The sequence below is a fragment of the Bos indicus x Bos taurus genome, chromosome 15 (genome assembly GCF_003369695.1).
Source record: "Bos indicus x Bos taurus breed Angus x Brahman F1 hybrid chromosome 15, Bos_hybrid_MaternalHap_v2.0, whole genome shotgun sequence".
Lineage (NCBI taxonomy): Eukaryota > Metazoa > Chordata > Mammalia > Artiodactyla > Bovidae > Bos > Bos indicus x Bos taurus.
In genome coordinates this window covers 78400389-78427684 of record NC_040090.1, presented here as the reverse complement: position 1 = coordinate 78427684, position 27296 = coordinate 78400389, and the positions used below count along the sequence as shown (strand labels likewise).

The 27296-nt window shown below is 43.4% G+C and overlaps 1 protein-coding gene across 1 annotated transcript; it reads left to right on the top strand.

The window, feature by feature from the left end:
* Positions 1–996: 996 nt before the first annotated feature.
* Positions 997–26645, top strand: LOC113905069 (interstitial collagenase-like). Its single transcript, XM_027562096.1, is given in 8 exon segments — positions 997–1005; positions 1417–1542; positions 2202–2449; positions 2529–2560; positions 2563–2673; positions 2907–3029; positions 3775–3930; positions 26557–26645. Coding segments are annotated over 8 exon segments (894 nt in total).
* Positions 26646–27296: the final 651 nt, after the last annotated feature.

Sequence of the window (27296 nt, the reverse complement as noted above, 5' to 3'; positions counted from 1 at the left end):
TAATCAAAAACTTGTAGGTTGAATGAATGAACACAGACGGAATGAACACAGTTGATCATTTACTGTGGGAATGAGGGAATTTACAACTGGGCTATTTCTATTCTTGTGTTCATTTCATCATCTATAAAATATAAGTAAAATAATGCCAGTCTCAATTACAGCTTTGTTACCTTTAAGCAATAAACCAGACAAAATTTGTTGTAGAAAAAAATAAAGTCTTAATCAAGTTCTCTTGACTTCCTATTTTTACATTTCAGCCCCCTGTGATGAAAAGACATCTTTTTTGGATGTTAGTTCTAGAAGGTCTTGTACGTCTTCATAGAACTGTTCAACTTCAGCTTCTTCAGCATTACTGATTGGGACATAGACTTGGATTACTGTGATATTGAATGGTTTGTTTGGGAATGAACAGAGATGGTTCTGTCATTTTCAAGATTGCATCCAAGTACTGCATTTCAGACTCTTTTGTTGACTATGATGGCTACCCCGTTTCTTCTAAGGGATTCTTCTTGTGCACAGTAGTAGATATTATGGTCATCTGAGTTAAATTCTCCCATTCCAGTCCATTTTAGCTCACTGCTTCCTAAAATGTCAATGTTTACTCTTTGTTCAGTCTTTAGTAATGACTTTGTCATACTATTCCCTACTTTAAGCTAATTTGCTAGTTAGGCAATGTCTGATTGGTAGAAAAATAGATCACACAGAGAAGGTTTAAAAAGCAGGAGGAAATCTTTGGGAAATGGAAAAGCTGGTGATTCTAGGAGCCAGCTCTCTGTTCTGAGGGGAGGAAGAGCAGGAGCATTTCACATATCACCAGCCAGTCTTCCTTAACTCTGGGGGGTAAGAGCACACAGAACCCAGGAGCAGGTTAGGATCAGCAGAACTAAGTACTGAACTCCAATATTTTTAAAAGTTCACAGAATGCTCTGTGAGTTATGTCCATTATAGTGTAGAAAGTAAGGGTCTTTTTTAAGACAACATAGACTCAATAACAGGATGTTATGTGTGAGGTAGAGTGTATCTCTTTGTTCTCCTGTGTGATCATAATCTTGAGATTGTGTAAACAAACAGAAAGAAAAGATTAATCTGTATTATGTCACAACTTTTTAATGTTGAGACCACACATTGCAAATAAGAAGGATGTTGTCTGATCGGGGTCAGATAGCTTTTAGTTTTGTGGGGGTGCAAGGAGAAGGAAATGGCAACCCACTCCAGTATTCTTGCCTGGAGAATCCCAGGGATGGGAGAGCCTGGTGGGCTGCCATCTATGGGGTCGCACAGAGTTGGACACGACTGAAATGACTTAGTAGTAGTAGTAGTAGTAGTAGTAATAGTAGTAAGGACCCTACAAAAAAGCAGAGCCTGCAGGCTGAAACCCCAGGACGGCAGAGGCAGGGAGCCCCTGGTTTCCTTCAGCTCAGAAGAAAAGGAGAGGCCAGCATTCCCCGCCTTCCCCTGCTGCTGCTGCTGCTCAGGAGCCTGGGGTCTCATGGGTTTCCAGCCACTTCAGAAACACAAGAGCAAAACACGGAGATGGTCCAGGTAAATGCTTAATTTCACGTGCCAGAAATTCAAGAGCCCTACCTTCTCATTTTTCCAAGGTCAAGGGATAGGAGTTCATGGAAGTCTGGGATTTATTCTGGGATAACCATTTTGTCAGAAACAGATCCCCTCATACAAAAATAAAAATCTACTTAGATTGAGGGCAGAAGCAGAAGGGGGCAACAGAGGATGAGATGGTTGGATGGCATCACCGACTCAGTGGACATGAGTTTGAGCAAACTCTGGAGATACTGAAGGACAAGGGAAACCTGGTGTGCAACGGGGCAGATATGACTTAGTGACTGAACAACAACAAAATCTCTCTGTAGACATTTTTGGAATATAGAGAAAGAGAAAGCCAAAGAGAAGCATGCAGACTGGTTGCTCTAATTGTAATTCTGACTTCTAATTGAAATTCTGTAGACCTAGCAATAGCATAGTTTCTACCACTGCACTGACATTTCTGTATCAACGGTAAGCATAAAAAGGGCTATGAAATTCAGACAGAAATTCATTGCAGAAGCAGATTTTTTTTTCCCCTCTTGACACTAAACCTTTAAGGTAAAAGAACTATTCTGTCACTACAGTGAAATGCTGGGAATTTTCAGAGAAATAAGAAAGATTTCATATCTTCTGTTTGAATTTTTTTTATTTATCAGAAATACCTACAAAACTATTATGGCTTAGGGGTTGGAACCAGCTGATTCGAAAGGCAGAGAAACCACAGTACAATGATTGAAAAATTAAAGCAAATGCAGGAATTCTTTGGGCTAAAGGTGACGGGAAAGATAGATGCTGATACCCTGGATATTATGAGGCAGTCTAGGTGTGGAGTGCCTGACGTTTCACCCCAGTATGGACTCACTCCAGGGAACCCTCCTTGGCAGAGCACACACCTGACCTACAGGTAATTAGACGGAGCCCCAGAGTGGGGACACTGTTTCCCACCAGAGCCGTGAGAAATGAGCTCTGACATGTCTGTGAAGGGTTGAAAATTACACCCCAGACCTGTCGAGAGCATAGAGCAGGCTGTTGAGAAGGCCTTTCAGCTCTGGAGCAGTGCCTCACCCCTGTCCTTCACCAAGGTCTCTGAGGGGCAAGTGGACATAATGATATCCTTTGTCTGGGGAGGTGAGCTCTTTTCTCCCCAAACCATTCTGAACCTCGCCTCACACTTCTTTCAGACACACTGAGCTTCCGGTCAGATTTTCCCCTTATTTGAGGGTGCTGATTTTACGGGCTGAAGAAGGGACCCCTCACAGGTGAACAATGCTTTTTGGCTCCTTGTCCCTACGCTCTCGTCTCTGGTAGGGAAGTCTAAATAGAAAAGGAGATTTATCTTTGCTGCCGTTTGTCCCTCACAGATCATTGTGACAACTCTCCCTTTCATGGATCTGGGGGCATATTCGCTCATGCGTTCCAACCAGGAATAGGTATTGGAGATGTTCATCTTGATGAAGAAGAAATATGGACCAAAGTTTTGAATAGTGAGTCAAGGAATTCTCCCTTTCTATTTTTATTTTCCCTTTTCATGGCTTAGTGCAATATGTTCTGTTTTGTATAAAAGAATAAACCAATATTATGATGATAGTTAAATGCTTTAATAAAGATATGCTTTTTAATGGTGGTTCAGAAAGATATTGCAACACTATAGTTACAGTTAGTGATAATGTCTGAGGATATTGTTTCTACCAATGGCTGCATCTTAAGGGTAAAATATGTTTTTGAAATTTTAAAATAAGATTACAAATGATATTTTGTATGTGTACAAATATGTACCAAAATTAAATAATGGTAACTCTTGGTGGGGTTGCTTTGGAGAATATGTGTTTTGGTACATGGTTATCCAAATTTTTATTTTGAATCTGTATTAGTTTATTTAGAATTTATATTAGATCAGAGTAATAAGCATTAATAGAATGCTGTTGTTTCTCTATGTAATCTTTTTTCCAATTTATTTATAGCTGGACTTACTAATCAATATTAAAATTTTGCATGTCAGCTAATTTTTTCCCTTACATTTTATCAGTTCAATTATAAAAATTTAGACTTGAAGGCTTTTTAGTGTTAATTAATTCTTCTCTTGTGATTATACACACACACACATCTCAGACCATGTCATAAACCAAACCACAGGGGAATTCTTGTGCGGTTTGGAGATACATTTGCTCTTTGAGGCCTGAATACTGTACTGCCATCTGCTAAAGACTGACTGATTCTGTTGCCCTTTAGATTACAACTTGTACTGGGTTTTGGCACATGAATTGGGCCGTTCCTTTGGACTTTCTCATTCTACTAACATCGGGGCTTTGATGTACCCCAACTACATCTACACTGGTGAAGTTTATCTGTCTCAGGATGACATCAGTGGCATCCAGGCCATCTATGGTAAGTAAAGCTGGGTGAACCAGACACATGCTTGTGAGCTATATGTGTGCTTCAAAAATAGTGGCAATGACCTGGTCCTTGAAAGACTCTTCATCATATATATATTTTGGGTCAATGTAGTATGTAAAACTTCATTAACTTCAGGATCTTTGTTTATTTTTTAAGGGCCATCTAATAAACCACAGCTGGTCCCAGTGCCACAAATCCCACAGCCCTGTGATAACTGGGCTGTCTCTGACTGTCTGGCTGGAATCAGCTCTCTACACTCTGCTGAGCGTTGAACAGCCCAGAGTCCAGACAGGGAAGGCCTCCCTTTCTGTGTGTGAGTGTGATAACAGGATAACATTTGATGCTGTTACCAAAATTCTTGGGGAATTGCTCTTCTTCAAAGACAGGTACAAGTTATAATTAATCCTGACGTATGTTTATAATGATTATACATGTGTGCGTATTTTTTTTCTTTTCTTATTCTTCAATATTATATTCATACATAATAATAAAAATCCATAAAATAAAAGCTCTCCTAAGTCCTACTCCCACCACCCTCTGTGACACAGATATATGTAGAGCTTGGCAGAGAGAAGGAATATGACTTTCCAAAGGCTGCACGTGGTCCACGACAGAGCAAAAGCTGGTCTGCCAACTCCGGACTGAAGCTCCTTTCCCTAGCACACTCTGCAATGGCAAATGTGATGGTGGGGTTGAGGACAAATTGCTCTCTGACTGTCTGGCTGGAATCAGCTCTCTACACTCTGCTGAGCGTTGAGCAGCCCAGAGCCCAGACAGGGAAGGCCTCCCTTTCTGTCCATGTCGTCCTCCCTTCCGCACAATGCTGCACTCCCTACCTGCCATCCGACAGATCCTCACTGTGCCCCGGAAGCCGTGAGGAGGAGAGAAAACAGCGTTTGAAGACCAGCCCCCAACCCCACCCCTCAGGCCCAACTCCCACCCTGCCTTCTGAGGAACTTGCTACTTTCCTCCCCAAAGCCTTACAGTCCTAGAACTCAGTCTACTGTGTGTGGATTCAGAATAGAATGACCTCACACCTGGCTTCCTCTTCTCATCAAAACTGACTCACTGAGGGATAAGAGCATAGATAGTGTGATCCTCCCCCTCCAAATGAGAACTATCAGGGATTTTGGAAGAAGTCAACAGCTCTCTTTAAGCCTATAGAATGTTTGATGTTTTGCATTATCTTATGTTAGTATCTACATGAGATAAATGCAGGTCATCAGGAGGCTTAGTTATAAATCTAAATTACTTTTGTTTGTAAGTATCTGTACAGACATGGGAAGATCATTGATGAGAGATTTTTTCCTTTCCTCCCCTTCCTCCTCCTCTTACTGTTTTTTCTCCTCCTCCCCCTATCTTTTTCTCTTCCTCTTCCTCCTCCTCTGCTGCTGATGCTTCTTTTTCTTCACTTTCCTCTTCTTCTGTTTTAATAGAAAGCTGCCAGAATGTCAAAACACCTCCGTTGTGAAAAAAAAAAGTTCTATTGGCAGGAAGAGTTCAGATGGGGTTGGACTAGGGTAATGAAATTTGGCATTCCCTGTGACCTTGAGCAGAGAAGGCAATGGCACCCCACTCCAGTACTAATCCATGGGTGGAGGAGCCTGGTAGGCTGCAGTCCATGGGGTCGCTGAGAGTTGGACGTGACTGAGCGACTTCACTTTCACTTTCATGCATTGGAGAAGGAAATGGCAACCCACTCCAGTATTCTTGCCTGGAGAATCCCAGGGATGGGGGAGCCTGGGGGGCTGCCGACTCTGGGGTTGCACATAGTCGGACACGACTGAAGCGACTTAGCTGCAGCAGCAGTGAACTTGAGGGAACCAAAACTTGGACAGGTCACTGATTTGCACAAGGTCCTTAGCCCCTTGGGAGGAGGTTGAAGCAGGGACTGACATGAGAATTAGGAAGCACATAGTTGGTCTGGAGGCAATCCCACGAGGCATGGCCGAGGAGTAAGGAACTGAGATAAGTGAGCAGAGACAACAGGGGTGTGCCAGTGAGCGGTTACAGCTCTGGCCAACAGAGGCCCAGTCCCACTGCAGACCCTTGAAGTCCTCACAGAGCACCCTCCAGAGCTGTCCCACCAAAGGGCAGGGGAGCTGAGGTACCTCCCACCAACATTTCCCCTCGGTGGGTTGTTTGAGGAGGTCCTGAAGCCGTCACTAGACAGTGACTTGGCGGGCACCACACTGGCCCAGCCTGCTCCTGGGCTGGGGAAAGCTTGAGGCTGAGGGGGATGATGGGGACCACCTGTCAAAGCTGCACATCTGGTGGTGGGCCCAGGGATTTGGGCATCAGGAGGGTCTGCTCCAGAGACTGACAAGGAGGGTGCTTTCCACACATCAGCCTTTGTAGGATCCTTTTTCATTTCCCAAGGCTAGCTGGCTATGGGGCTTCCATTCTGTTTCTCTAGTTTTGGGAACACGTGTGTCAGCCCACATGGAAGTCTCTGCTGTGCTTTTACTCCAGTATCCATAACTGTGAAATGAACACAACCAAACTCCCAGCTTAAAGATCATAATAAAGAAGAATTTAGTCTGAGCAGCTGTTGCCTCTTACTAGCTTTAGACATCTCTAGCCTCCTGGGGTGGAGAAGGCAATGGCACCCTACTCCAGTACTCTTGCCTGGAAAATCCCATGGATGGAGAAGCCTGGTGGGCCACAGTCCATGGGGTCGCTAAGAGTCGGACAAGACTCAGCAACTTCGCTTTCACTTTTCACTTTCATGCATTGGAGAAGGCAATGGCAACCCACTCCAGTGTTCTTGCCTGGAGAATCCCAGGGACGGGGGAGCCGCGTGGGCTGCCGTCTATGGGGTTGCACAGAGTTGGACACGACTGAAGCGACTTAGCAGTAGCAGCAGCAGCAGCCTCCTGGGGTCAACCTGCCCTGGATTTCTCATCCACTTCCATGTAGGACTTTTGTAGACAGGATGTAAGGCAGGTAAAGGACTTATGTTGGAAGTGGTTACTTTTGTGAACATTAGGCTTGTGTTCCAGAGATAAGAACATCTGTAAATCTGCCAGATTGAGGGAAGTTAGATACAATCTGACTTATTTTCTTTTAACATACACACAGATAGATGTCTTCCACAAAATAGTTGACCTAAAATTTATTCCTGACTTCTAGACAGTACTATTAAATGGAGTTGAGATTGCTTACAAAGTTGTTAAAAGAGATACATCTTATTTTTTAAAGGTAAAGCTTCTGAGTTTTTTGTCAATATTTTTGTGAGTTAGATTTTTCATTAGTTTTTTAGTTGAAAATTAAGGGGGTACTGGATACTTTTTAAGCTGTGAATTTCTCTTGAAAGCTAAGAGTTTCACTTACTAAGTCTGTGACTCCATGATGGTGATTAAAATTCACAGAGTCTGTTTCTCAAAAGTTTTAGTTACATATTACATGACTGCAATCATAACTTTTCTTATCGACTGATTGTGATACTAGAATGAGGAAGCTTTGCTCTCAGTGCAAACTGCAAATGTATTTTAAACACATTCCACATTATTGGATGTATTCAATTATATATATTGTATATGTAATACATAAGTAAACTTGGTCTGGGTCAGTATATACAAATATATCAATATAAATATTGATTATGTTAATAATATATAAAATGAAAACTTGGCTGGGTCAGTATCTATATATTTATATGTATAGATAGATAAAGATCTCTAAATCAATATATAGACATACAGACATAGATATAGATACAGACTCAGATAAAATTTATATATATATGTATAATTTATTATACATATGTGTATTCCATTTCTTGTAAATGTGGCCTGAGTCAATATATATCTTTATATATAAGTATGGAGACTTGTCTTGGGTAAGTATATGTATTTAGGTATTTTTATCTATTTGTGTAAAAAAACAAACAATAAAAATATAGAGAGAATGAGAGAGGAAAAGAAAGTGAGAGAGAGTGAAACCAGCTCAGGACACATTTACAAAAAATATTAATAGAACACATACCTAGATTATATTTATCAATATCTCTAATTCTATATTTATCTACCAACCTATGTCAAGTTTTCAGATCTATAGGAATATCTATGTACTACTAAATCTATTAATATATCAATTCAGGCCACACTTATAGGAAGTGGTATATATACATATACGTATACACACACACACACACATATATATAAATATATATGGAAATTTGGTCTGGGTCTGTATACATATCTAGAGATCTGTATGCAGATTTCTCTATATAGATACAGATGTCACATTGATAAGAAATGGAGCACAAATACTTGTTCTTTGGTGTTCTGAGCGAGTCCATAAATATGCATCACCATCTTAAGGGAGGTGTAGAGTGAGTCCCCCACCCACTGCCCACATGATAGATCTACATGTGGTCTACATGAAATGATGGACAAAATGTTTGGATTTTGCCATATCCAGTCATTCTAATGACCAACTCTGTGTTCATTACGATAATGTTAAGCTCTTCAAAAACACTCAGGAATTTGGCTTTTACATGTACAAAATATAAAGACACTTTGACATGAATGATTTAATTAGTTTAAGGAAAGAATCTTGGAAAATATCAATTTAAAGTATATATCTTGAAAATAAGGATTTATATAGATGAAGTTTTTGTGAGCTGATAATGTGTATTTGTGCAGGGATACTCTGCCTCCACGATTTAAGATAAATTACTGTTCTGGGGTAACTAAATGAACAAATACTGAGTTTTTCGCCTGGACCCAGCTGAGTCAAGAGCTGAGCTGCCTTCCAATCAGATGCAGAAGTGTACATTACCTGCCCACATCTGCAAGACCACTTGTGCCAACCCACACTGCCTGTGCAGCTGCAGAAGTAAGCTGGTCACACTAGGGATGAATGCTCCACTCAAGTGCACCTCACTTTGGATAAAGCCCTCCATTGATTTCTCATGAAGTGAACATCTGGGGGAAACCCTGGCTACTGGCTTCTGGCGTGCGTGCTCAGTTGTGTCCAACAACTCTTTGCAACCCCATGGATGACAGCCCACCAGGATCCTCCGTCATGTAATTTCCCAAGCAAGAATACTGGAGTGGGTTGTTATTTCCTACCCCAGGGGATCTTCCCAACCCAGGGATTGAACCCACATCTCTTGCATTTGCAGGTGGATTCTTTACCATTGAGCCTAATCTGTCTTCCAGAATCCCAGGCAAATCGCTTTCATAGCCAAATTTTTAACTGACAGGCAGTAAATTCCGACTCTTTAAGGGAGATCAGATGCTGGCCAGTTACCCTAAGGACATCTACAGCTCCTTTGGCTTCTCTGGAAGGGTGAGGTAAATCAATGCTGCTGTCCATGAGGAGGAAATTGGAAAGACGCACTTTTTTGTTGACATAAGTATGGGAGGTAAAGAGAGACCCTTGGAGATCTTAGCACATCAAATCCCTCCTTAGTGGAAAGAAAGTTGCCTTTTAAAATAAACCACCACAATATTGTAAAGTAATTAGCCTCCAATTAAAATTAAAAAAATAAATAAAATTACTCTAAAACTGGGATAAATCTCCATCCTCTTCTGTGAATGGACGCAGCCAAGCTGAGTGTCATTTAGTCCCCTGCCTGTTGTCATCACACCACACCTGTCCTTGAAGGCAATGGACTTGCAGGATTGAGTTCCAGAGATTTTTTAAAGGGTTGGAGCCTGAGATAAAATTTGAATCAGATTTTTTTAGAACTGATGCCTCTTTAGGTATGGTCTAGGCGGTCTCAGTCTCCTATAATCCTGTTAAACCAGGACACTTTCCAGTGTAAAATTCCCTATTATTTTATACCAATGATGAACCCATCCACAGTTGTTTTAAGCAGCCATTGGATTTCAGTACAGTGGACATAAAGGTAGCACCTACCTCTCAGATTTGTTGTGAAGATGAAATGAATCAAGTGTTCAAAGCACTTAGAACAGTGATTGGCACCTGGAAAGTTCTTTGTGAAGGCTAAGTGTTATTTTTTATTATATTAATCACACATTCTGATATTTTTAATCTATTTTTTATCAGTTCATGGATGCAGATTATCCCAAAGAGATAACTCAAGATAACTCATATCCCTGGGATTGGCAAAAAAGTTCATACTGTTTTCTCCATTTTTTACTGTAGAAATAGCATATGGGCTATTACTTAGATATGAAAGTAAATTGCATTCATGAAAACTTGTATTTTTTTAGGAGTTCATGTGGAACATCATTATTCATCTAATATGATCATTATCTTTCATTTTATTTCCAAGATTTTTCTACTTCTTTTATGGAAAAGAGAAGTACAAACCTGATCCTAAAACTAAGCAAGTTTCTGTCCTCCTGAATACTAACAGCTGGTTCAACTGCAGAAGTAACTGATTGATGTCTCAGTTGATTGATTGATTCTCACAAAGGAGATGGAAGAACTATTTCTAACTCACCCAAGGGAGGTGAGTTTTCTGAGAAACCAGATATTTCAGTATTTTATTTGAATCTCTAGGTAATAACAAGGCGGCTGCTGCTGCTGCTAAGTCGCTTCAGTAGTGTCCGACTCTGTGCGACCCCATAGACGGCAGCCCACCAGGCTTCCCCGTCCCTGGGACTCTCCAGGCAAGAACACTGGAGTGGGTTTCCATTTCCTTCTCCAATGCATGAAAGTGAAAAGTAAAAGTGAAGTCGCTCAGTTATGTCTGACCCTCAGCGACCCCATGGACTGCAGCCTTCCAGGCTCCTCCATCCATGGGATCCTCCAGGCAAGAGCACAGACACATAAACACAACCTTGTTTAACCTCAGTCTGGACATATTCCATGTTGACTAGATCACACTGCTTTGTGAACTTATACAACTTAATTTTAATTGAGTGCTGAGCACGTCAAGGTCATAGTTTATCTTTAGGTTTGCACAGAGCAAAACTCTTTACCAATATTCTATGATAGTTCAGTAATTACATTTCTCATAGTAACTACATTCTCAAATATTATGTCTCTGCACCTGCATGCCCAGTCACTTCAGTCATGTCTAACTCATTTCAACCCCATGGACTACAGACTGCCAGGCTCCTCTTCCACGGGATTCTCCAGGCAAGAATACTGGAGTGGGTTGCCATGCCCTCCTCCAAGGGATCTTTCTAACACAGGGATTGAACCCGCATCTCCTGCGTCTCCTGCATTACAGGAAGATTCTTTACTGCTAAGCGACCGGGAAGCCCAAGAACCAAGTAGGTGCTCAATAAAACACTTTAATAAATGTATGCAGAATTGATGCTGGATGCCAGCAAAACTTGGAAGTCAATAACAAAGTGTGTAGTCAGTTTGACCAACTAGGAAAGGACTCCTCTCTCTGTCCTTCCTGCCAAGATACTAGAAAATTAGACATGGCAGCAACCCCAGAAATTGTTAGAAGCTGAGAGAAAATTTCTGAGTGGTCCGTCATGGGAGGATCCACTGATGAGAATGAGAAACAAGAGCCGCTGGGTACAGACTTTTATCACCAAACACCATGTTCTGAGCTGCTTGCATTCCATCCCAGTCCCTAAACTGGAGAAGAGAATGAGCCAGGACCCAGGTTTAACTCATCTGAAGAGGCCGGGGAAGCTACAGTTCATGGAAACATGAAATCACAGGAGGAATATGTACTTGGAATGCATATGTATGACAAAGGACTTTCATCTAGAATATGTTAAAAGGGCCCTACCAACTGTTAATAAAATGACAAATAATCCACTTAAAAACATACAGAGGTCTTAGATGTTTTTTGCAAAGAAAGACATATGAATGATCAATAAACACATGAAAAATGTACTTACCATCAGTTATCAAGAAAAAACAATTCTCATAAGGTGCTATATAAAGCCACTAAGTGAAAGTCGCTAGTCATGCCTGACTCTTTTCGACCCCATGGACTGTAGCCTGCCAGGCTCCTCTGTCCATGGAATTTTTCAGGCCAGAATACTGGAGTGGGAAGCCATTCCCTTCTCTAGAGGATCTTCCCAACCCAGGGATCAAAACCAGGTCTCCCACATTGCAGGCAGATTCTTTACTGTCTGAGCCACCAGGGAAGCCCAAGAATACTGGAGTGGGTAGCTGACTGTAACCTATTCTCTAGCCTGTAGGCTGCTCTGTCCATGGGATTCTCCAAGGCAAGAATACTGGAGTGGGTTGCGATGCCCTCCTCCAGGATAAAGCCACTAAAACAACTAATATTAGTAAGACTGACATCACCAAATGTTGATGAAAAGCCAAAATATCTACAACTCTCATACAACATAGAAATTACTCACAAAATTAATTTATTGAACCTATGATCTTTTGCAAATATTTTCCCAAGCTCAATGAACACACAATATGCAAAAAGCTCTTTCAAGAATGTCCATAGAATTTTTATTCATGATAGCCCAAGTCTGAGTCATGCTGCTGCTGCTGCTGCTGCTAAGACGCTTCAGTCGTGTCCGACTTTGTGCGACCCAATAGACGGCAGCCCACGAGGCTCCCCCGTCCCTGAGATTCTCCAGGCAAGAACACTGGAGTGGGTTGCCATTGCCTTCTCCAATGCATGAAAGTGAAAAGTGAAAGTGAAGTCGCTGAGTCTTGTCCGACTCTTAGCGAGCCCATGGACTGAGGCCCACCAGGCTCCTCCATTCCTTGGGATTTTCCAGTCTTGAAAGAGTACTGGAGTGGGGTGCCATTGCCTTCTCCGAGTCTGAGTCATACAGTAGAATATTATATAAAAATGAAAGTGAATGACCCACTGCTACTACTGGCACACCTCGTTTTATTGCACTTTGCAGATCCTGTGTTTTTTTGTTTTTTTACAAAGTAAAGATTCATTAAAATCCTGAATCAAACAAGTCTATTTTCCAACAGAATTTGCTTACTTTGTGCTGCTATGTAACATTTTGGTAACTCAAACTATTTCAAACTTTTGAAGTATTGTTATATGTATTACAGTGGTCTGTAATCTTTGATGTTACTATTATAATTGTTTGGGGATACCATGAACCATACCTGAATAAGATGGCAAGTTTCATTGATAAATGTTGTGTGTGTTCTGACTGCTCCAATAACCAGCTGTTCCCCACCTCCCCCTCTACACAGGCCTATTTCCTGAGAACAACAATATTGAAACTAGGCCAGTTAATCCTCAACGGCCCCTAAGTGTTCAACATGCAAGGCCCTCACTTCAAATAAAAAGCTAGAAATGATTCAGCTTAGTGAGGAAAGTACATCAAGAGCTGACTTAGATCACAAGGTAGGCCTTTTGTACCAAACAGCCAACCTGTGAATGCAAAAGAAGAGCTCTCGGAGGAAAATAAAAGTGCTATTCCGTGAACACACACATGATAAGAAAGCAAACCGGCTTTATTCTGCTCTCACCACACAGCACGTGTGGGGACAGTGTGGTCACTTTCCTACTAATTCTGGGAGTAACAGAAAGATGCCTACTATCGCTGATATGTGTTCAACATAGTCCTGGGACTCTGTCCAAAAATTAAGACAAGAAAAACAATGATGGATATAAAGATTAAAAGGGAAGAGTCCAAATTACCATTATTTTCAGATAATTAGATCATTTGCATAGAAAAGTCCAAAGGACCAAAACTCTTTAGGCAGGAATTTCAACATTTTCAAACATAACATAAACATATCAAAATTATTTATATTCCTATATACTCACAATAAAAAAACTAAGTAAAATGTAGAAAGTAAAAGACTAATGGTTACAGTAAAATCTACAATCTATATAGGAAATAATCTAGCAAAAACAGACCTTAAACGTTTAAATAAAATTTTAAGAGTTGTTAGAGATACACAAGAAGCCCAAACACCATATTCATGAATGAATGACCTGATACTCTAAAGATAATCCTTTTCCCAAAATTAACTTATAAATACAATGAAACTTCAATGAAATCCAAACCGTATTATTTGGAAAACAAAAACTGATTTTGAAGCTTTTGTGAAGGAATAAATACAAACAAAGAGCTACAGATTTTAACAAAGCATAAAGATAGAGTTGCACCAGACATTAAGATATCTCACAAAACCATTATAAAACTAACATAGGAGCAGAGATAAGAGCTTATGGAGCCAGATATGAGTCAAGAAACATATCCTTGATATGATAGAGGAGGCATCACAATTTAGAAGGAAAACAAAGCGTAGTAAATAATGCTTGGAGAAAACTGGTATACTATATGGAGAAGATAAAGGTGGGTTCTGTCTTCCATTCAGCGTTCATGATTAATGCTCTTTACCATGTATTGGCTTGGCCAAAAAGTTCATTCTGGTTTTTGTAAGATGTTACAAAAAACCCAGACACACTTTTGGCCAACGAAAAGGTAAGTTTTCATTCCAATCCCAAAGAAAGGCAATGCCAAAGAATGCTCAAACTACTGCACAATTGCACTCATCTCACACGCTAGTAAAGTAATGCTCAAAATTCTCCAAACCTGGTTTCAGCAATACGTGAACCGTGAACTTCCAGATGTTCAAGCTGGTTTTAGAAAAGGCAGAGGAACCAGAGATCAAATTGCCAACATCTGTTGGATCATGCAAAAAGCAAGAGAATTTCAGAAAAACATCTATTTCTGCTTTTTTGACTATGCCAAATCCTTTGACTGTGTGGTTCACAACAAACTGTGGAAAATCCTTAAAGAGATGGGAATACCATATCACCTGATCTGCCTCTTGAAAAACCTGTTTGCAGGTCAGGAAGCAACAATTAGAACTGGACATGGAACAACAGACTGGTTCCAAATAGGAAAAGGAGTACATCAAGGCTGTATATTGTCACCCTACTTATTTAATTTATATGCAAAGTAAATCATGAGAAACACTGGGCAGGAGGAAGCACAAGCTGGAATAAAGATTGCTGGGAGAAATATCAATAACCTCAGATATGCAGATGATACCATCCTTACGGCAGAAAGTGAAGAGGAACTAAAAAGCCTCTTGATGAAAGTGAAAGAGGAGAGTGAAAAAGTTGGCTTAAAGCTCAACGTTCAGAACACTAAGATTATGGCATCTGGTCCCATCACTTCATGGCAAATAGATGGGGAAACAGTGGAAACAGTGACAGACTTTATTTTTGGGGGCTCCAAAATCACTGCAGATGGTGACTGCAGCCATGAAATTAAAAGACACTTACTCCTTAGAAGGAAAGTTATGACCAACCTAGACAGCATATTAAAAAGCAGAGACATTATTTTGTCAACAAAGGTCCTTTCTAGTCAAAGCTGTGGTTTTTCCAATGGTCATGTATGGATGTGAGAGTTGGACTGTCAAGAAAGCTGAAGAATTGATGCTTTTGAACTGTGGTGTTGGAGAAGACTCTTGAGAGTCCCATGGACTGCAAGGAGATCCAACCAGTCCATCCTAAAGGAAATCAATCCTGGGTGTTCATTGGAAGGACTGATCCTAAAGCTGAAACTCTAATACTTTGGCCACCTCATGCAAAGAGCTGACTCATTGGAAAAGACCCTGATGCTGGGAGGGATTGGGGGCAGGAGAAGGGGACGACAGAGGATGAGATGGCTGGATGGCATCACCGACTCGATGGACACGGGTTTGTGTGGACTCCGGGAGTTGGTGATGGACTGGGAGGCCTGGTGTGCTGCGGTTTATGGGGTCACAAAGAGTCGGACACAACTGAGCAACAGAACTGAACTGAACTGAACCTGCTGGCCACAAGGAAGGATTATATTGATACTTCCTATCCTACTTGCAGTAGGTGGAGCCACATCACTAGCTCCAGGCAATGAGCTGTAAGTGGTGGTGACATGTGGCTCTTCTAGGATGGAACATTTAACTGCCTGCATCAAACCCTTCAGTGTCTTTTTCCATCCAACATAGCAACTGATAGAACTCAAAACTATGGCTCCTCTGGGAAACAGCGTTACTGCCACAAGCAGAGTCCCTCTGTCCAACCACGATGGTTGCATAGCATGAGTAAGAAGTAAACCTTTATTGCTTTAAGAGACATTAAAGGATTCCGGGCTTACAATCACTGAATAATTTAACCCATCCTCTCTGGTATAAACCATGTATAAAATTAAACTTTGAATGGATTTAGGAATCTCAGTTTTCTTGCAGGTTCTTCTGAACCTCATTTCTGTTGATGGTAAGTAGTCATCAGATATTCAACTGTTATTTAGCAGACTTAAAATTTTCCTTTTACCAGCAAATTGTGCAAACTGTCCAAAGCTAATTGTGACATGTGTGACAACCAGTGTGTCCATCAGTTCAGTTCAGTTCAGTCACTCAGTTATGTCCGACTCTCTGCTACCCCATGAATTGCAGCACGCCAGGCCTCCCTGTCCATCACCAACTCCCAGAGTTCACTCAAACTCATGTCCATCGAGTCGGTGATGCCATCCAGCCATCTCATCCTCTGTCGTCCCCTTTTCCATAGATGACCCTATAGTGGCCTTCTAAAGCTGCTCCCCACAACATCACATTAAAATGTTCCTCTGTTAATGGAGGCCAAAACTCTGTGCTTAGGGCGTCTGTGGGGTTTCACATTCTCTGTTCTCACCTACAGCAAATTACACTGTATTAAGCCTTGGTGAGTCCCCAAGTGCCTTGTTCAACCGGCCTTGTTCAAACCTTCACTACAGGAGATAATGGCCACCTGTGTTCACATTTGTTTCAGACTACTGACCTGATAGCTCAGTTGGTAAAGAATCCGCCTGCAATACAGGAGACCCCAGTTCAGTTGCTGGGTCAGGAGGATCCCCTGGAGAATGGATAGGCTACCCAGTCCAGTATTCTTGGGCTTCCCTTGTGGCTCAGCTGGTAAAGAATCCGCCTGCAATGCAGGAGACCTGGGTTCAATCCCTGGGTTGGGAAGATCCCCTGGAGAAGGGAAAGGCTACCCAGTCCAGTATTCTGGCCTGGAGAATCCAATGGACTGTATAGTCTATGGGCTCAGAAAAAGTCAGATGACTGAGCAACTTTCACTTTCACTTCCACTTTTCACGGACCTGATCAAACAGCTCAGTGCCCAGATGGACTCTGCGTGCCCTCTAGTGGTTTTATATGCACATGACCACCGCTGGCTTGGCTAAGAGTGACAGGTCTGTCTTCCCTGACTTTTTTAGGCCTTGTTTGCTACTCTACACGGGCTTCCTTGATGGTTCAGGCTGTAAAGAATCCGCCTGCAATGAGAGACACCCAGGTTCAATTCCTGGGTTTGGGAAGATCGCCTGGGTAAGAGAGCAGCTACCCACTCCGGTATTCTTGCCTGGAGAATTCCATGGACAGAGGAACCTGACGGGCTACAGTCCCATGGGGTCCCAAAGAGTCAGACAGGACTGAGCGACTAACACACACACACTACACCACATAGCCTTGAAGCATTTGGTATTTTACACTCGGGACACACTATAGTCCTGGAAACTTGTTCTATATCTAATAATGATAATTAATCTTTAGCATTAAGACATAAGAAAATATCTGGATAGAGACATATCAAGATGTTAACAGTGGTTAACATCCCTTCCTTCTCCTGAGGAGGGAAGCTGAATGAGTGAGGGGCTGCATTTCATACTTCTGAGTGTTTTTTATGTTGTTTGTTTGCTTGTTTAAACAAGTGAGCACATGCTCCTGCATTACTTTTAAGTAAATGACTTTTAAGATAAGTCTTTGGAATAGCCCTTTATGGTTTATAGCCTGCTTTTGGTCTGCTACCTCCTTGGAACCCATGGCTATCCTGCGAAGCACTTTCCTATTTAGCTGTCAGAGAACTCTTACTATGCGACATGTGCAGGCACTTTCCAGGCAAATCTATGTTTAATCTTCACAACATTCCTACCATGTAGGTGTTATTGCCACCATTTTACATGGAAGGAAATTAAGGCATAGGGATATGAAGCAACTTGTTCAGGGTTCACAGCTGTAAGTGGCCAGAGGCATGAAATAGAAGCACAGAGATGAAGGAACCTGTCCAAGGTCAAGCAAGTGGAAGAAAGGGATCAAACCCGGGTCTCCAGACTTCCCCTCCCAATCAAAAGATAAACTGGCTGCCTGTGGGGCCCTGGCTTCACTTAGGCTTCCTCTGAAGTTCTGTCCTCACGTGCTAGACAACCAGGCTTGCATAATTTAGAGGAAAGAAGGGTCAAAATATTCCTATGGGGACCTTCAGTTCAGTTCAGTTCAGTTGCTCAGTCGTGTCTGACTCTTTGCGACCCCATGAATCACAGCACGCCAGGCCTCCCTGTTCATCACCAACTCCCGGAGTCTACTCAAACCCATGTGCATCGAGTTGGTGATGCCATCCAACCATCTCATCCTCTGTTTTCTTCTCCTCCTGCCCCCAATCCCTCCCAGCATCAGGGTCTTTTCCAATGAGTCAACTCTTCACATGAGGTGGCCAAAGCATTGGAGTTTCACCTTCAGCATCAGTCCTTCCAATGAACACCCAGGACTGATCTCCTTTAGGATGGACTGGTTGGATCTCCTTGCAGTCCAAGGGACTCTCAAGAGTCTTCTCCAACACCACGGTTCAAAAGCATCAATTCTTCGGCGCTCAGCTTTCTTCACCATCCAACTCTCATATCCATACATGACCACTGGAGACCTTAGTGTACCTTTAAACTAAAGAAGCTACTAAGGTGAAAGGCGACATTAGACCATGACTTTATTGAGCTTTATTGGAAACAGTTTGAAACCAAACAGTTATGAAACCAAAACAGAATTTCCAAATCTACTTACATTACAAGCTTGCTAGCTATGTGACCTTAGGTAATTCACTTAACCTCTCTGATCTTCAATTTCTATATTGCTTTAAAAACACATATAAATAGATTCACATGAAAGTGATGTTGCAAAAGGAACTGCTATAGCCCCTGATTTAGAATGGGTGTTTAGTAAGTACTCACATGATATATTCTTGGCCCTGGAAGTCAAAAGGGGGACCAGGGTGGGTGTAGGTCATCCTGGGGTCATAGGGCATTATCTTCTAAAGAACTTTAAAACCACAGGCAGACCCACAGGTTCTCAGCTACCCTCCTCTGTGCAGTCACCCTCCTCACACTCACCGGGCCCTCCCGTCTCTTCCCGTTGAGATTTGCTGCTTGTGGTGAGCATGGTGACAGCCCCAGATATGTCCACACCTGAATCCCTGGACTTCTGTGAATATGCGAATCTACATGGTAAACGAGGTTTTACACGTGTGACAAAGGTTCAAGGCTTCGAGCTGGGGAGAGTATCAGGGGTTATCCACGTGGGCCCAATCTAATCACAGTAAGTCTCCTACGTACCATACCTTCAAGTTGCAAACTCTCAATAAAATGAACATAGGTTCACGTGTCCAATCACGTAAGTCAGTTCACGTGTCTGGTGTACAGTTTCACACGCATGCATCCTCTACAAGGGGCTGTGCTTCTGTGCACTGTTTTGCACAGCACTGAAGACCATACAGTACTGTGCCATCTTTATTTCAGGCCCAGGGCATCTGGACGCGAGCATAACAGCAGCATGACGCAGCTGGCACTGCTGTCCTTTCCAAGGTGCTGTACTGAAGATTCAAAGATTTTATGTGTGTTTGCTGTTTTTCATGTGCTATTTGTGTGAAAGTGTTATAAACCTATTATAGTACAGGACTATATCACCGATTGTGTTAGTTGGGGATCTAGGCTAAGTCTTGCGGACTTATGAACAAAATGGAGTTGGGAATGAACTCTCGGAACAGAGCGTGTTCGTACGTAGGGGACTTGCTGCTGCAGAGAACTTCTCCCAGCTGCTGTCAGGGAAAGACGTTAAGGACAGAAGGGTTAGAGAGGAGTGAAGGGCTTGAAGACGGAGGACGGGGCCACAGCCGACGCGTCCAGGCTGCCTTGGGAAGCTGAAAGCAGCGAGGAATGTGATGCCCCCGGGAGCCCCCGGCAGGAGACAGAGCCGTGCTGACACCTGGATTTTAGCTCGGGGAGACCCGTGTCAGACTCCAGACTGCACAGCTGTAAGAGAACGCGCGTCTCGTCTTAAGCTGTGGGCTGGCGGTGGGCTGTTGCAGCAGCCGCAGGAAACTCACACGTGGCCGGAGTGGAGAGTGGGTCTCCAGCGGGCAGGCGCGCATCCTCCTGAGAGTCCGGCTTTAAATGTGAGACGCCCGGACCAAGGCGGGGGGAACAGGACCGAGTGGAGGCCTGAAGAGAGACGGTTCTAAGGGCCCGCGGGGAAGGGAGAACAGGGCCCCAGAGTCTGCGTGGGGGAGAGATGGGGGAAGGCAGCTGGTTTGCTCTGTCTGGTTTCCATCAGGAAGCGTCTGCAGAGGTGAAGGTGTCAAAGCAGGGACAGGAAGAGGGGAGAGAAGATATAAAGAGAACCGGCTCTGGGGTAGAAACAAGAGAGATCCATGGACACGCGGAAGGGCCATTATCAGGAGCCTGGGATGAGTGAGATCAACGTGCTTTGGGTTGTGTTTTTTTGTTTGTTTTTTTTTTTTGCACAGAAATTGAGGTGACTTCCCTGTGGTAAGAAGTCATGTCTCTTGATGTAGAAAGATGGGACGTGAGGCCAGACTCCCAAGAGTGGAGAAGATGTAGAAATCATATAGCTCAGGAGAAACAAAAACCCAGACGCCCGATCACAGAGCCGAGCTCCTTGAAGAGGGAAGAGAATTATGGCAAATTCAGTCAGCAGGGACTCCTCCTGTGGTGGAGCGGTGAAGACTGTGCTCCCAGTGCGCAGTTACAGATGATCCCTGGTCGGGGAGCTGAGACCCCGCATGCCACACGGTGGGGCCGAAAACCAGAAACCTCAGTCAGCAGCTTCCCCCGTCCAGAAACGGAGCCACTTGGAGCAAACGCCTATCTCCTGCCATGTCTGTCCTCACGAAAGGGAAAGTCACTCAGTTGTGTCTGACTTTTTGTGACCCCATGGACTACACAGTCCCTGGGATTCTCCAGGCCAGGATACTGGAGTGGGTAGCCTTTCCCTTCTCCAGGGGATCATCCCAACCCAGGGATGGAACCCAGGTCTCCTGCACTGCAGGTGGATTCTTTACCATCTGAGCCATCAGGGAAGTCCAACATGGGTCTCTGTCAAATGGTTTTGTGCAGTTATTGAGTATCATTGGATCATTTTTTTCTCCATTTTGTCTTATCCTCAACATTCTGAAGTTGGGAGGGGATGTGAAGTGGTGGCAGAGTCAGGGAGGTAAATGGGAATGTTTGAAGTTAAAAACAAGACAGAGATCGGATCCTGGTTGCCAACTGTAACCACCCTCTCATGTGCCTGGGCCGTCTCTGCTGCTCAGCTGGGATTTAGTGGCCTCATTTGCCAGTTGCGTTCACTTTGCGACCCCATAGACTGCAGCATAGCAGGCTTCCCTGTCCTTCACTATCTCACTGGAGCCTGCCCAAGTTCCTGTCCATAGAATCAGCGATGCCATCTAACCTCTGTTGGACTCTTGGATTGCAGCAGGCCAGGCCTCCCTGTCCATCACCAACTCCTAGAGTTTACCCAAACTCACGTGCATGGAGTCAGTGATGCCATCCTACCATCTCATCCTCTGTCATCCCCTTCTCCTCCTGCCCTCAATCTTTCCCAGCATCACGGTCTTTTCCAATGAGTCAGCTCTTCGCATGAGGTGGCCAAAGTATTGGAATTTCAGTTTCAGCATCAGTCCTTCCAATGAATATTCAGGGTTGATTTCCTTTAGGATTGACTGGTTTGATCTCCTTGCAGTCCAGGGAACTCTCAAGAGTCTTCCCCAACACCACAATTTGAAAGCATTGATTCTTCGGCGCTCACCCTTCTTTATGGTGTCACATCAGTACATGACTACTGGAAAAACCAGTTTTTCCAAACCAACCAGGGTTTGTTATAGTTTTCCTTACAAGGAACAAACGTCTTTTAATTTTGTGACCAGGAAGGATCAAACCCATGCCCTCTGCAGTGGAAGCATGGAGTCTTAACTGCTGGAGCACTAGGGAAGCCCCCACTTATCTGTGTTTTTAATACAGACTCTGATATAGAGCTGAGACTGAGAATTATTGTCTTAATTTGAATCTTTCCTCACCAGGAGGACAAAGGGGAGATTACCAGGAAAGATAAATGGAAAGGAAAGTGTGAATCAGATTTCTGGACCTCAGTTTAGTTACCTTTAAAATGAGGATAATAGACCCTTCTTCCTTGGGTTATTATGAAGCTTAAGGGAGGCAATATGTAATAAACATCTAAGACTGACTCCTACAGAGTGAAGACAGTACACACATTCCGCTCACTTAATAGTAAAGGCTGCCAGCTTCATGCAGTGTTTAATACAGCTGGTTTGTGTGATCTTTAACTTAACCACTTATGCTCTATGTGAAGGGTGTGTAAGTTACACCCTGACTGCCCTGAGCTCTGGATGCTGAAGAAAGCTGGATGGAAATTACTTCATCACTCAGTGGCTTAACCTTGAAGCACTTCTCTTTCTGGAAACGTGCAGCTTTTCAACATTGCTGACTCAATTTACAGAATGAGCACAAGAAGAAGCATAACTTAATCACATTTGCAATGCAGAGAAGAGTGTGCTGGAGGGTTTACATGCGACTTTCAAATGCACTGTCTCATCCAACCTCCCTGAAGCCATGTGAGGGAGAAGTTAATGTCCCAGTTACATAGATGTGGAAGTTGAGGCCCAGAAGAACTTAGATGATTTGCTAAAAGTTACCTAAGTAGGAAGTGGCAGAACTGCGGATTGAACCCAGTTAGTGTTAGTATGATTTCACGACTGATGCTCTTTACCTTCACCACCAATGATTCCAACAATCACCTGTTCATTTGGTCAGAGGGTACAGACATCCATGCTGATCATCACAGTTCAAAAATGCATGATGCAGGGAACATTTTTGCCTGTTCACAAACTATTCAAAGATCCATCCACTTCACTGGGTAAACTGCACTCGGCGTGTGTTCTTTCTTTTACCGGCTCACATTTCCCATTGGCAAACTCCTACTCAGCCTTGAAGACTCAGGCCTCCCTGAGCACCTCCAGGTAGCTTTCCCGGCTACCTATGCCACCCCAGGTAGCCAGACACATTCTCCTCCTTTTTTCTTTTCTTTAAAGCTCAAGGGAAAACAAGCTGTATCTATGCAATCAGTTTCTTCTTGGGCCTAGAAACCAAAACAGCTATAAAACGACGACTTGCTACCTCTGGAGTGGAGCAGCACATTGGACGGTGAGACAAGGTTGCTGTCTACAGGGGGTGGCAGGATGGAGACAGGATGACCCTTCTCTGCCTTTCACTGTCTCTGTCCAAAACTAAATTTCCACTGTCTCCTTTACTTGCTCTGAAACTCACAGGAAACAAAACCTTCGTTAAAAAAAATGTCAGTTTTTTTTTTTTTTTTTTTCTAGTAAGAAATTGGCTTAAAAGGCAAACGGTCCCCAAGTTCACACTAGAGTGGAAATGACTGATAGCTGGTCTTTTCCCAGAAGCAGATTTTCAGAGAGGGGAGGGCCTGAGAGAACTCTGTGTCCTGGAAGGGAGGCGCAGACACCATGGAGGTGAGTGTCAGTCACGCACAGAGAAAGGATTCACAAAGCAGAAGCCAGAGACCCTGACAACAAGCGTGGCCTTCTCCACCTCTGTACTGGGGCTGGACCTGTCATCTGGGATCCAGGTCCAAAATCCTGTTTCTTTTTTTTTTTTTCCTTTTATGTGTATATTTTTTTCTTTTTAACTTATTTTTTTTATTGAAGGATAATTGCTTTACAGAATTTTGTCGTTTTCTGTCAAACCTCAATGTGAATCAGCCATAGGTATACAACACAACATTTACACAAACACTAGAGAACCGAGTTCACTAGAGTTTGGGATTCTTGTCTAAATCATTTCTCATTATGTTCAGGAGAAAGTACATTGATAAACCTTATAAACAAGACAGTGAATCACAATAACTGAACACAGGGCGTTCTCATTTAGGGAGAAAAGGCTTTTTCACTGAAGACCTAATGCACAGAAAGCCACATCATGACTAAGTCATGTACCCAGGGAGGGTTAACATGGAGAACAGCTTGAACCACTTGGAAAAAGAACATGGGGACAAGGACCGGATCCCACATCTCTGCACATCCACATTCTGCTTCCTCTGAGGACAAGCTCAAATTCTGCCTCCCTCAGGAAGCCTTCCCTGATTCTACCCACCCTGCACCAGACTCCCACAGTACTTCACCTGAACCACTGTTAACTTGTCCCCTGCCGGGAGCAGGCGCTCCACCCGTGGCAAAGGTCATGAGGAAGGAGGCTTGGCATACGCAAAGGCGGGGTCGAGCCTCAGGAGTCCCCCTGGAAATTCTCGAGCATCTACCCCCAAAACCAGAGTCTGCCTACTTTCTGCTTTGTGCTCTCACCTACACCTCTGACTTTACGGGGGCTGTCCCCCACTACCTCTCTCTGAAAAAAGAGTTAGCTTACAGCTCCAGTTACTAATTCCTGGGTGTGACAGTGTTTCAACCTACAAACTCCCTTGGAAGTCCTCTAGCCTGCCTGAATAGGTTTTTCCGGCCACATGTGATTGCTCAGAGCCTCCCAACTGTGAGAGGCAGGAGATGTTCTAAACTGTCTAAACACAGATTCCTTTGAGCAGTTAAAAGATTGATTAGAAATTGTATTGGTGAAGGGTTTTTCACTTGTTGGGCCAATGTTTGCTGCTAAGTTTCCATATCCCTTACCTGCTGTGTCCCTGGCAGTGTATTGATTAATATAATTGGTGTAAGTAGTAGCTTTAATGTTTGTAACCTGGGACCCTTGAGTTAATTCTTTTTCTTGTTATAGCCCACCACACCTTTGCCCTGTAGGAATGCAACTTTATCTAAAGCTTTTGGGGGGTGGCACCTGACTAATCACCTATAGAGAAAAATAAGTTTTCTGAAGAAAGGGACTTAAAATGTTAACAGGCCTCCGGGCCAGAAGATGATGCAAATCACCTAAACTTTTGCATATGATAAGTTTGCAGGAAGAAAGCCTGGCTTACTGCATGACTCTACCCCTTCCCCCATTATCCTCTATGCATAACTTAAGGTATAAAAACTACTTTGGAAAATAAAATGCGGGCCTTGTTCACCAAAACTTGGTCTCCCCGTGTCGTTCTTTCTCTCACCTTCTGGCTGAATTATTCAGCCTCTTTTCTCCACTAAATTTTCTCACTGAGCTATCCTTATTTCACCACTTTTTATATCTTTAATTAACACTTAATTGATCTATTGTTTCCTGATCGCTGAAGCCGTCTCCCCTTCAAATTCCCTGGATCCACCGGGGCTGGACCCCGGCAAGTCTCTAATAACCCAGCACAGCACCTGGCGCACAGGAGGTGTCAGGAAATACTTCTTGAGTGAATGTGAGAATCTACCTCATAAACATTCATCTGCTCTCTAGATAGGTTCTAACCCAAGCCATGTTTCTTCAGCTTGTTTTAAAAGCTGTTAAAAGACTTCAGGAGGGAACTGAAGCACTTACCAAAGCCTCTCAAATAGAGATATTATTAACACATTAACACATGCTGTACATGTTGGCATATACATTTAAGCACAAGAACAGCCTGCCTTTACAGAATACAGTTGACCCTTGACCAACACAGGTTTAAACTGTAGGCCTACTCACACTTGGACTGTTTTCTTCTTTATACCTCATTTTATTTATTGGGATATAATCGTTTTCCCACAGTGTGTTACTTTCTGCTGCACGGTGAGATGAATTGGCTGTATGTACACACATATCCCCTCCCTCTGGGAGCTCCCTCCCAGCCCACACCCCCATCCCCACTCCTCTAGGGCATCACAGAGCTGAGCTCAGCTCCCGTGCAGACAGCGGGTGCCCACCAGGCTTTTGATACATGGGAGTGTATGTATGTTAATCCTAGTCTCCCAGTTCACCCCACTGGATTTTCTCAATAATAAATACTAGAGTATGACAGGATTGAGCGTTAGTTGAATCTGCCGACACGGAAGTGAAGATACAGAGGAACTGAGTATACTGAGGGCTGACTATAAATTACATGCAGATTTTCGGTTGCACAGAAGGTCAGCACCCCAACCCACCCCCTTGGTAAGAGTCAACTGTATATGTGTTGTGCTTAGTTGCTCAGTTGTATCCAACGCTTTGAGACCCCATGGGCTCATGAGGTCTTTGAGACAGTAGCCCACCAGGCTCCTCTGTCCATGGGATTCTCCAGGCAAGAATACTGGAGTGGGTTGCCATGCCCTCCTCCAGGGGATCTTCCCAACCGAGGGATCAAACCCAGGTCTCCCATGTTGCAGGCAGATTCTTTACCATCTGAGCTACCGGGGAAGCCCAAGAATCCTGGAGTGGGTGGCCTAACCCTTTGCCAGGGGATCTTCCTGACCCAGGAATCAAAACAGGGTCTCCTGCATTGCAGGTGGATTTGTTACCAACTGAGAAACCAGGGAAGCCCCAACTGTTATATTAACATGTGTGAATGAATCTATTCAGAGCCCTTGTGTGGTAGCAGTGGATATGCACATAGAGTCAGAATTAGTGGGACTGAGGACCATGGTTTAAAAAGCAGGCCCAAGGGCCCCTGCCCAGCATAGCTGCTGCAGAGCCACATTGTCTGGGAGTCCTGTCTGAGTCCTTTGGGCGTACACAAGGCGTCCTGTGCCCCTTCTTCCTGTCTTCTCCATCCACACAGCCAAGGTCTCCCAGCTGCTGCAGGCCTGGACCTACAGCTCCATCTGGGCCAGCCAGGTGCTGGAGGGGAGACTAGAAAATAAGTCCTGATGAGTCAGTCATAGCTGCCAGTTCAGCCTCTAAACACACACCCTACGACTGAATCCTGGCTCCTCCACAATGTTAGCATGTGTCTTATATGAGCCGTCTCATGTCTCTGGATTTGATTTTATCTGCAAAGTGCAGGTAGTAGTAGCATCCGCCCTCCAGCGCCTTGTGAGCATGGGCCAAGGTCATACACATATAGCACATAAATCTGGGATAGAAAAAGTATTTAGCAAACGATCGTTATTATCATTGCCATCAGAACTGTTTTCTGTGTCTTTCCAAGGAAAATCCAGCTGTGGACTGGGGTTTTCTATTGCACTGATGCCACAACCACATCTTCCAGAAACTACTCTAGGACCCCAGATGCATCCAACTTCGTCACAGTACACACAAGCACACATGCTCCTGACCTACAACAATGGAGGGGGGTGGGGTAAGTGCAGAGATTCTCCAGTTAGACTCCTTAGTCCCAAGACACCTACCACTAATCAAACAATATTCTACTGTTTAAGTAACACAGCCTCAGCCTCTGACATATCCAGAAATGCTGTTTATTAACTTCAGAATTAGTCTCCTATTCCTTTTCCTCGACAATTTTGCAAAAGTAAATATGTAAAAGCCCCAAAAGCAGAGTAGCAAGTTGTACTTTTTTCC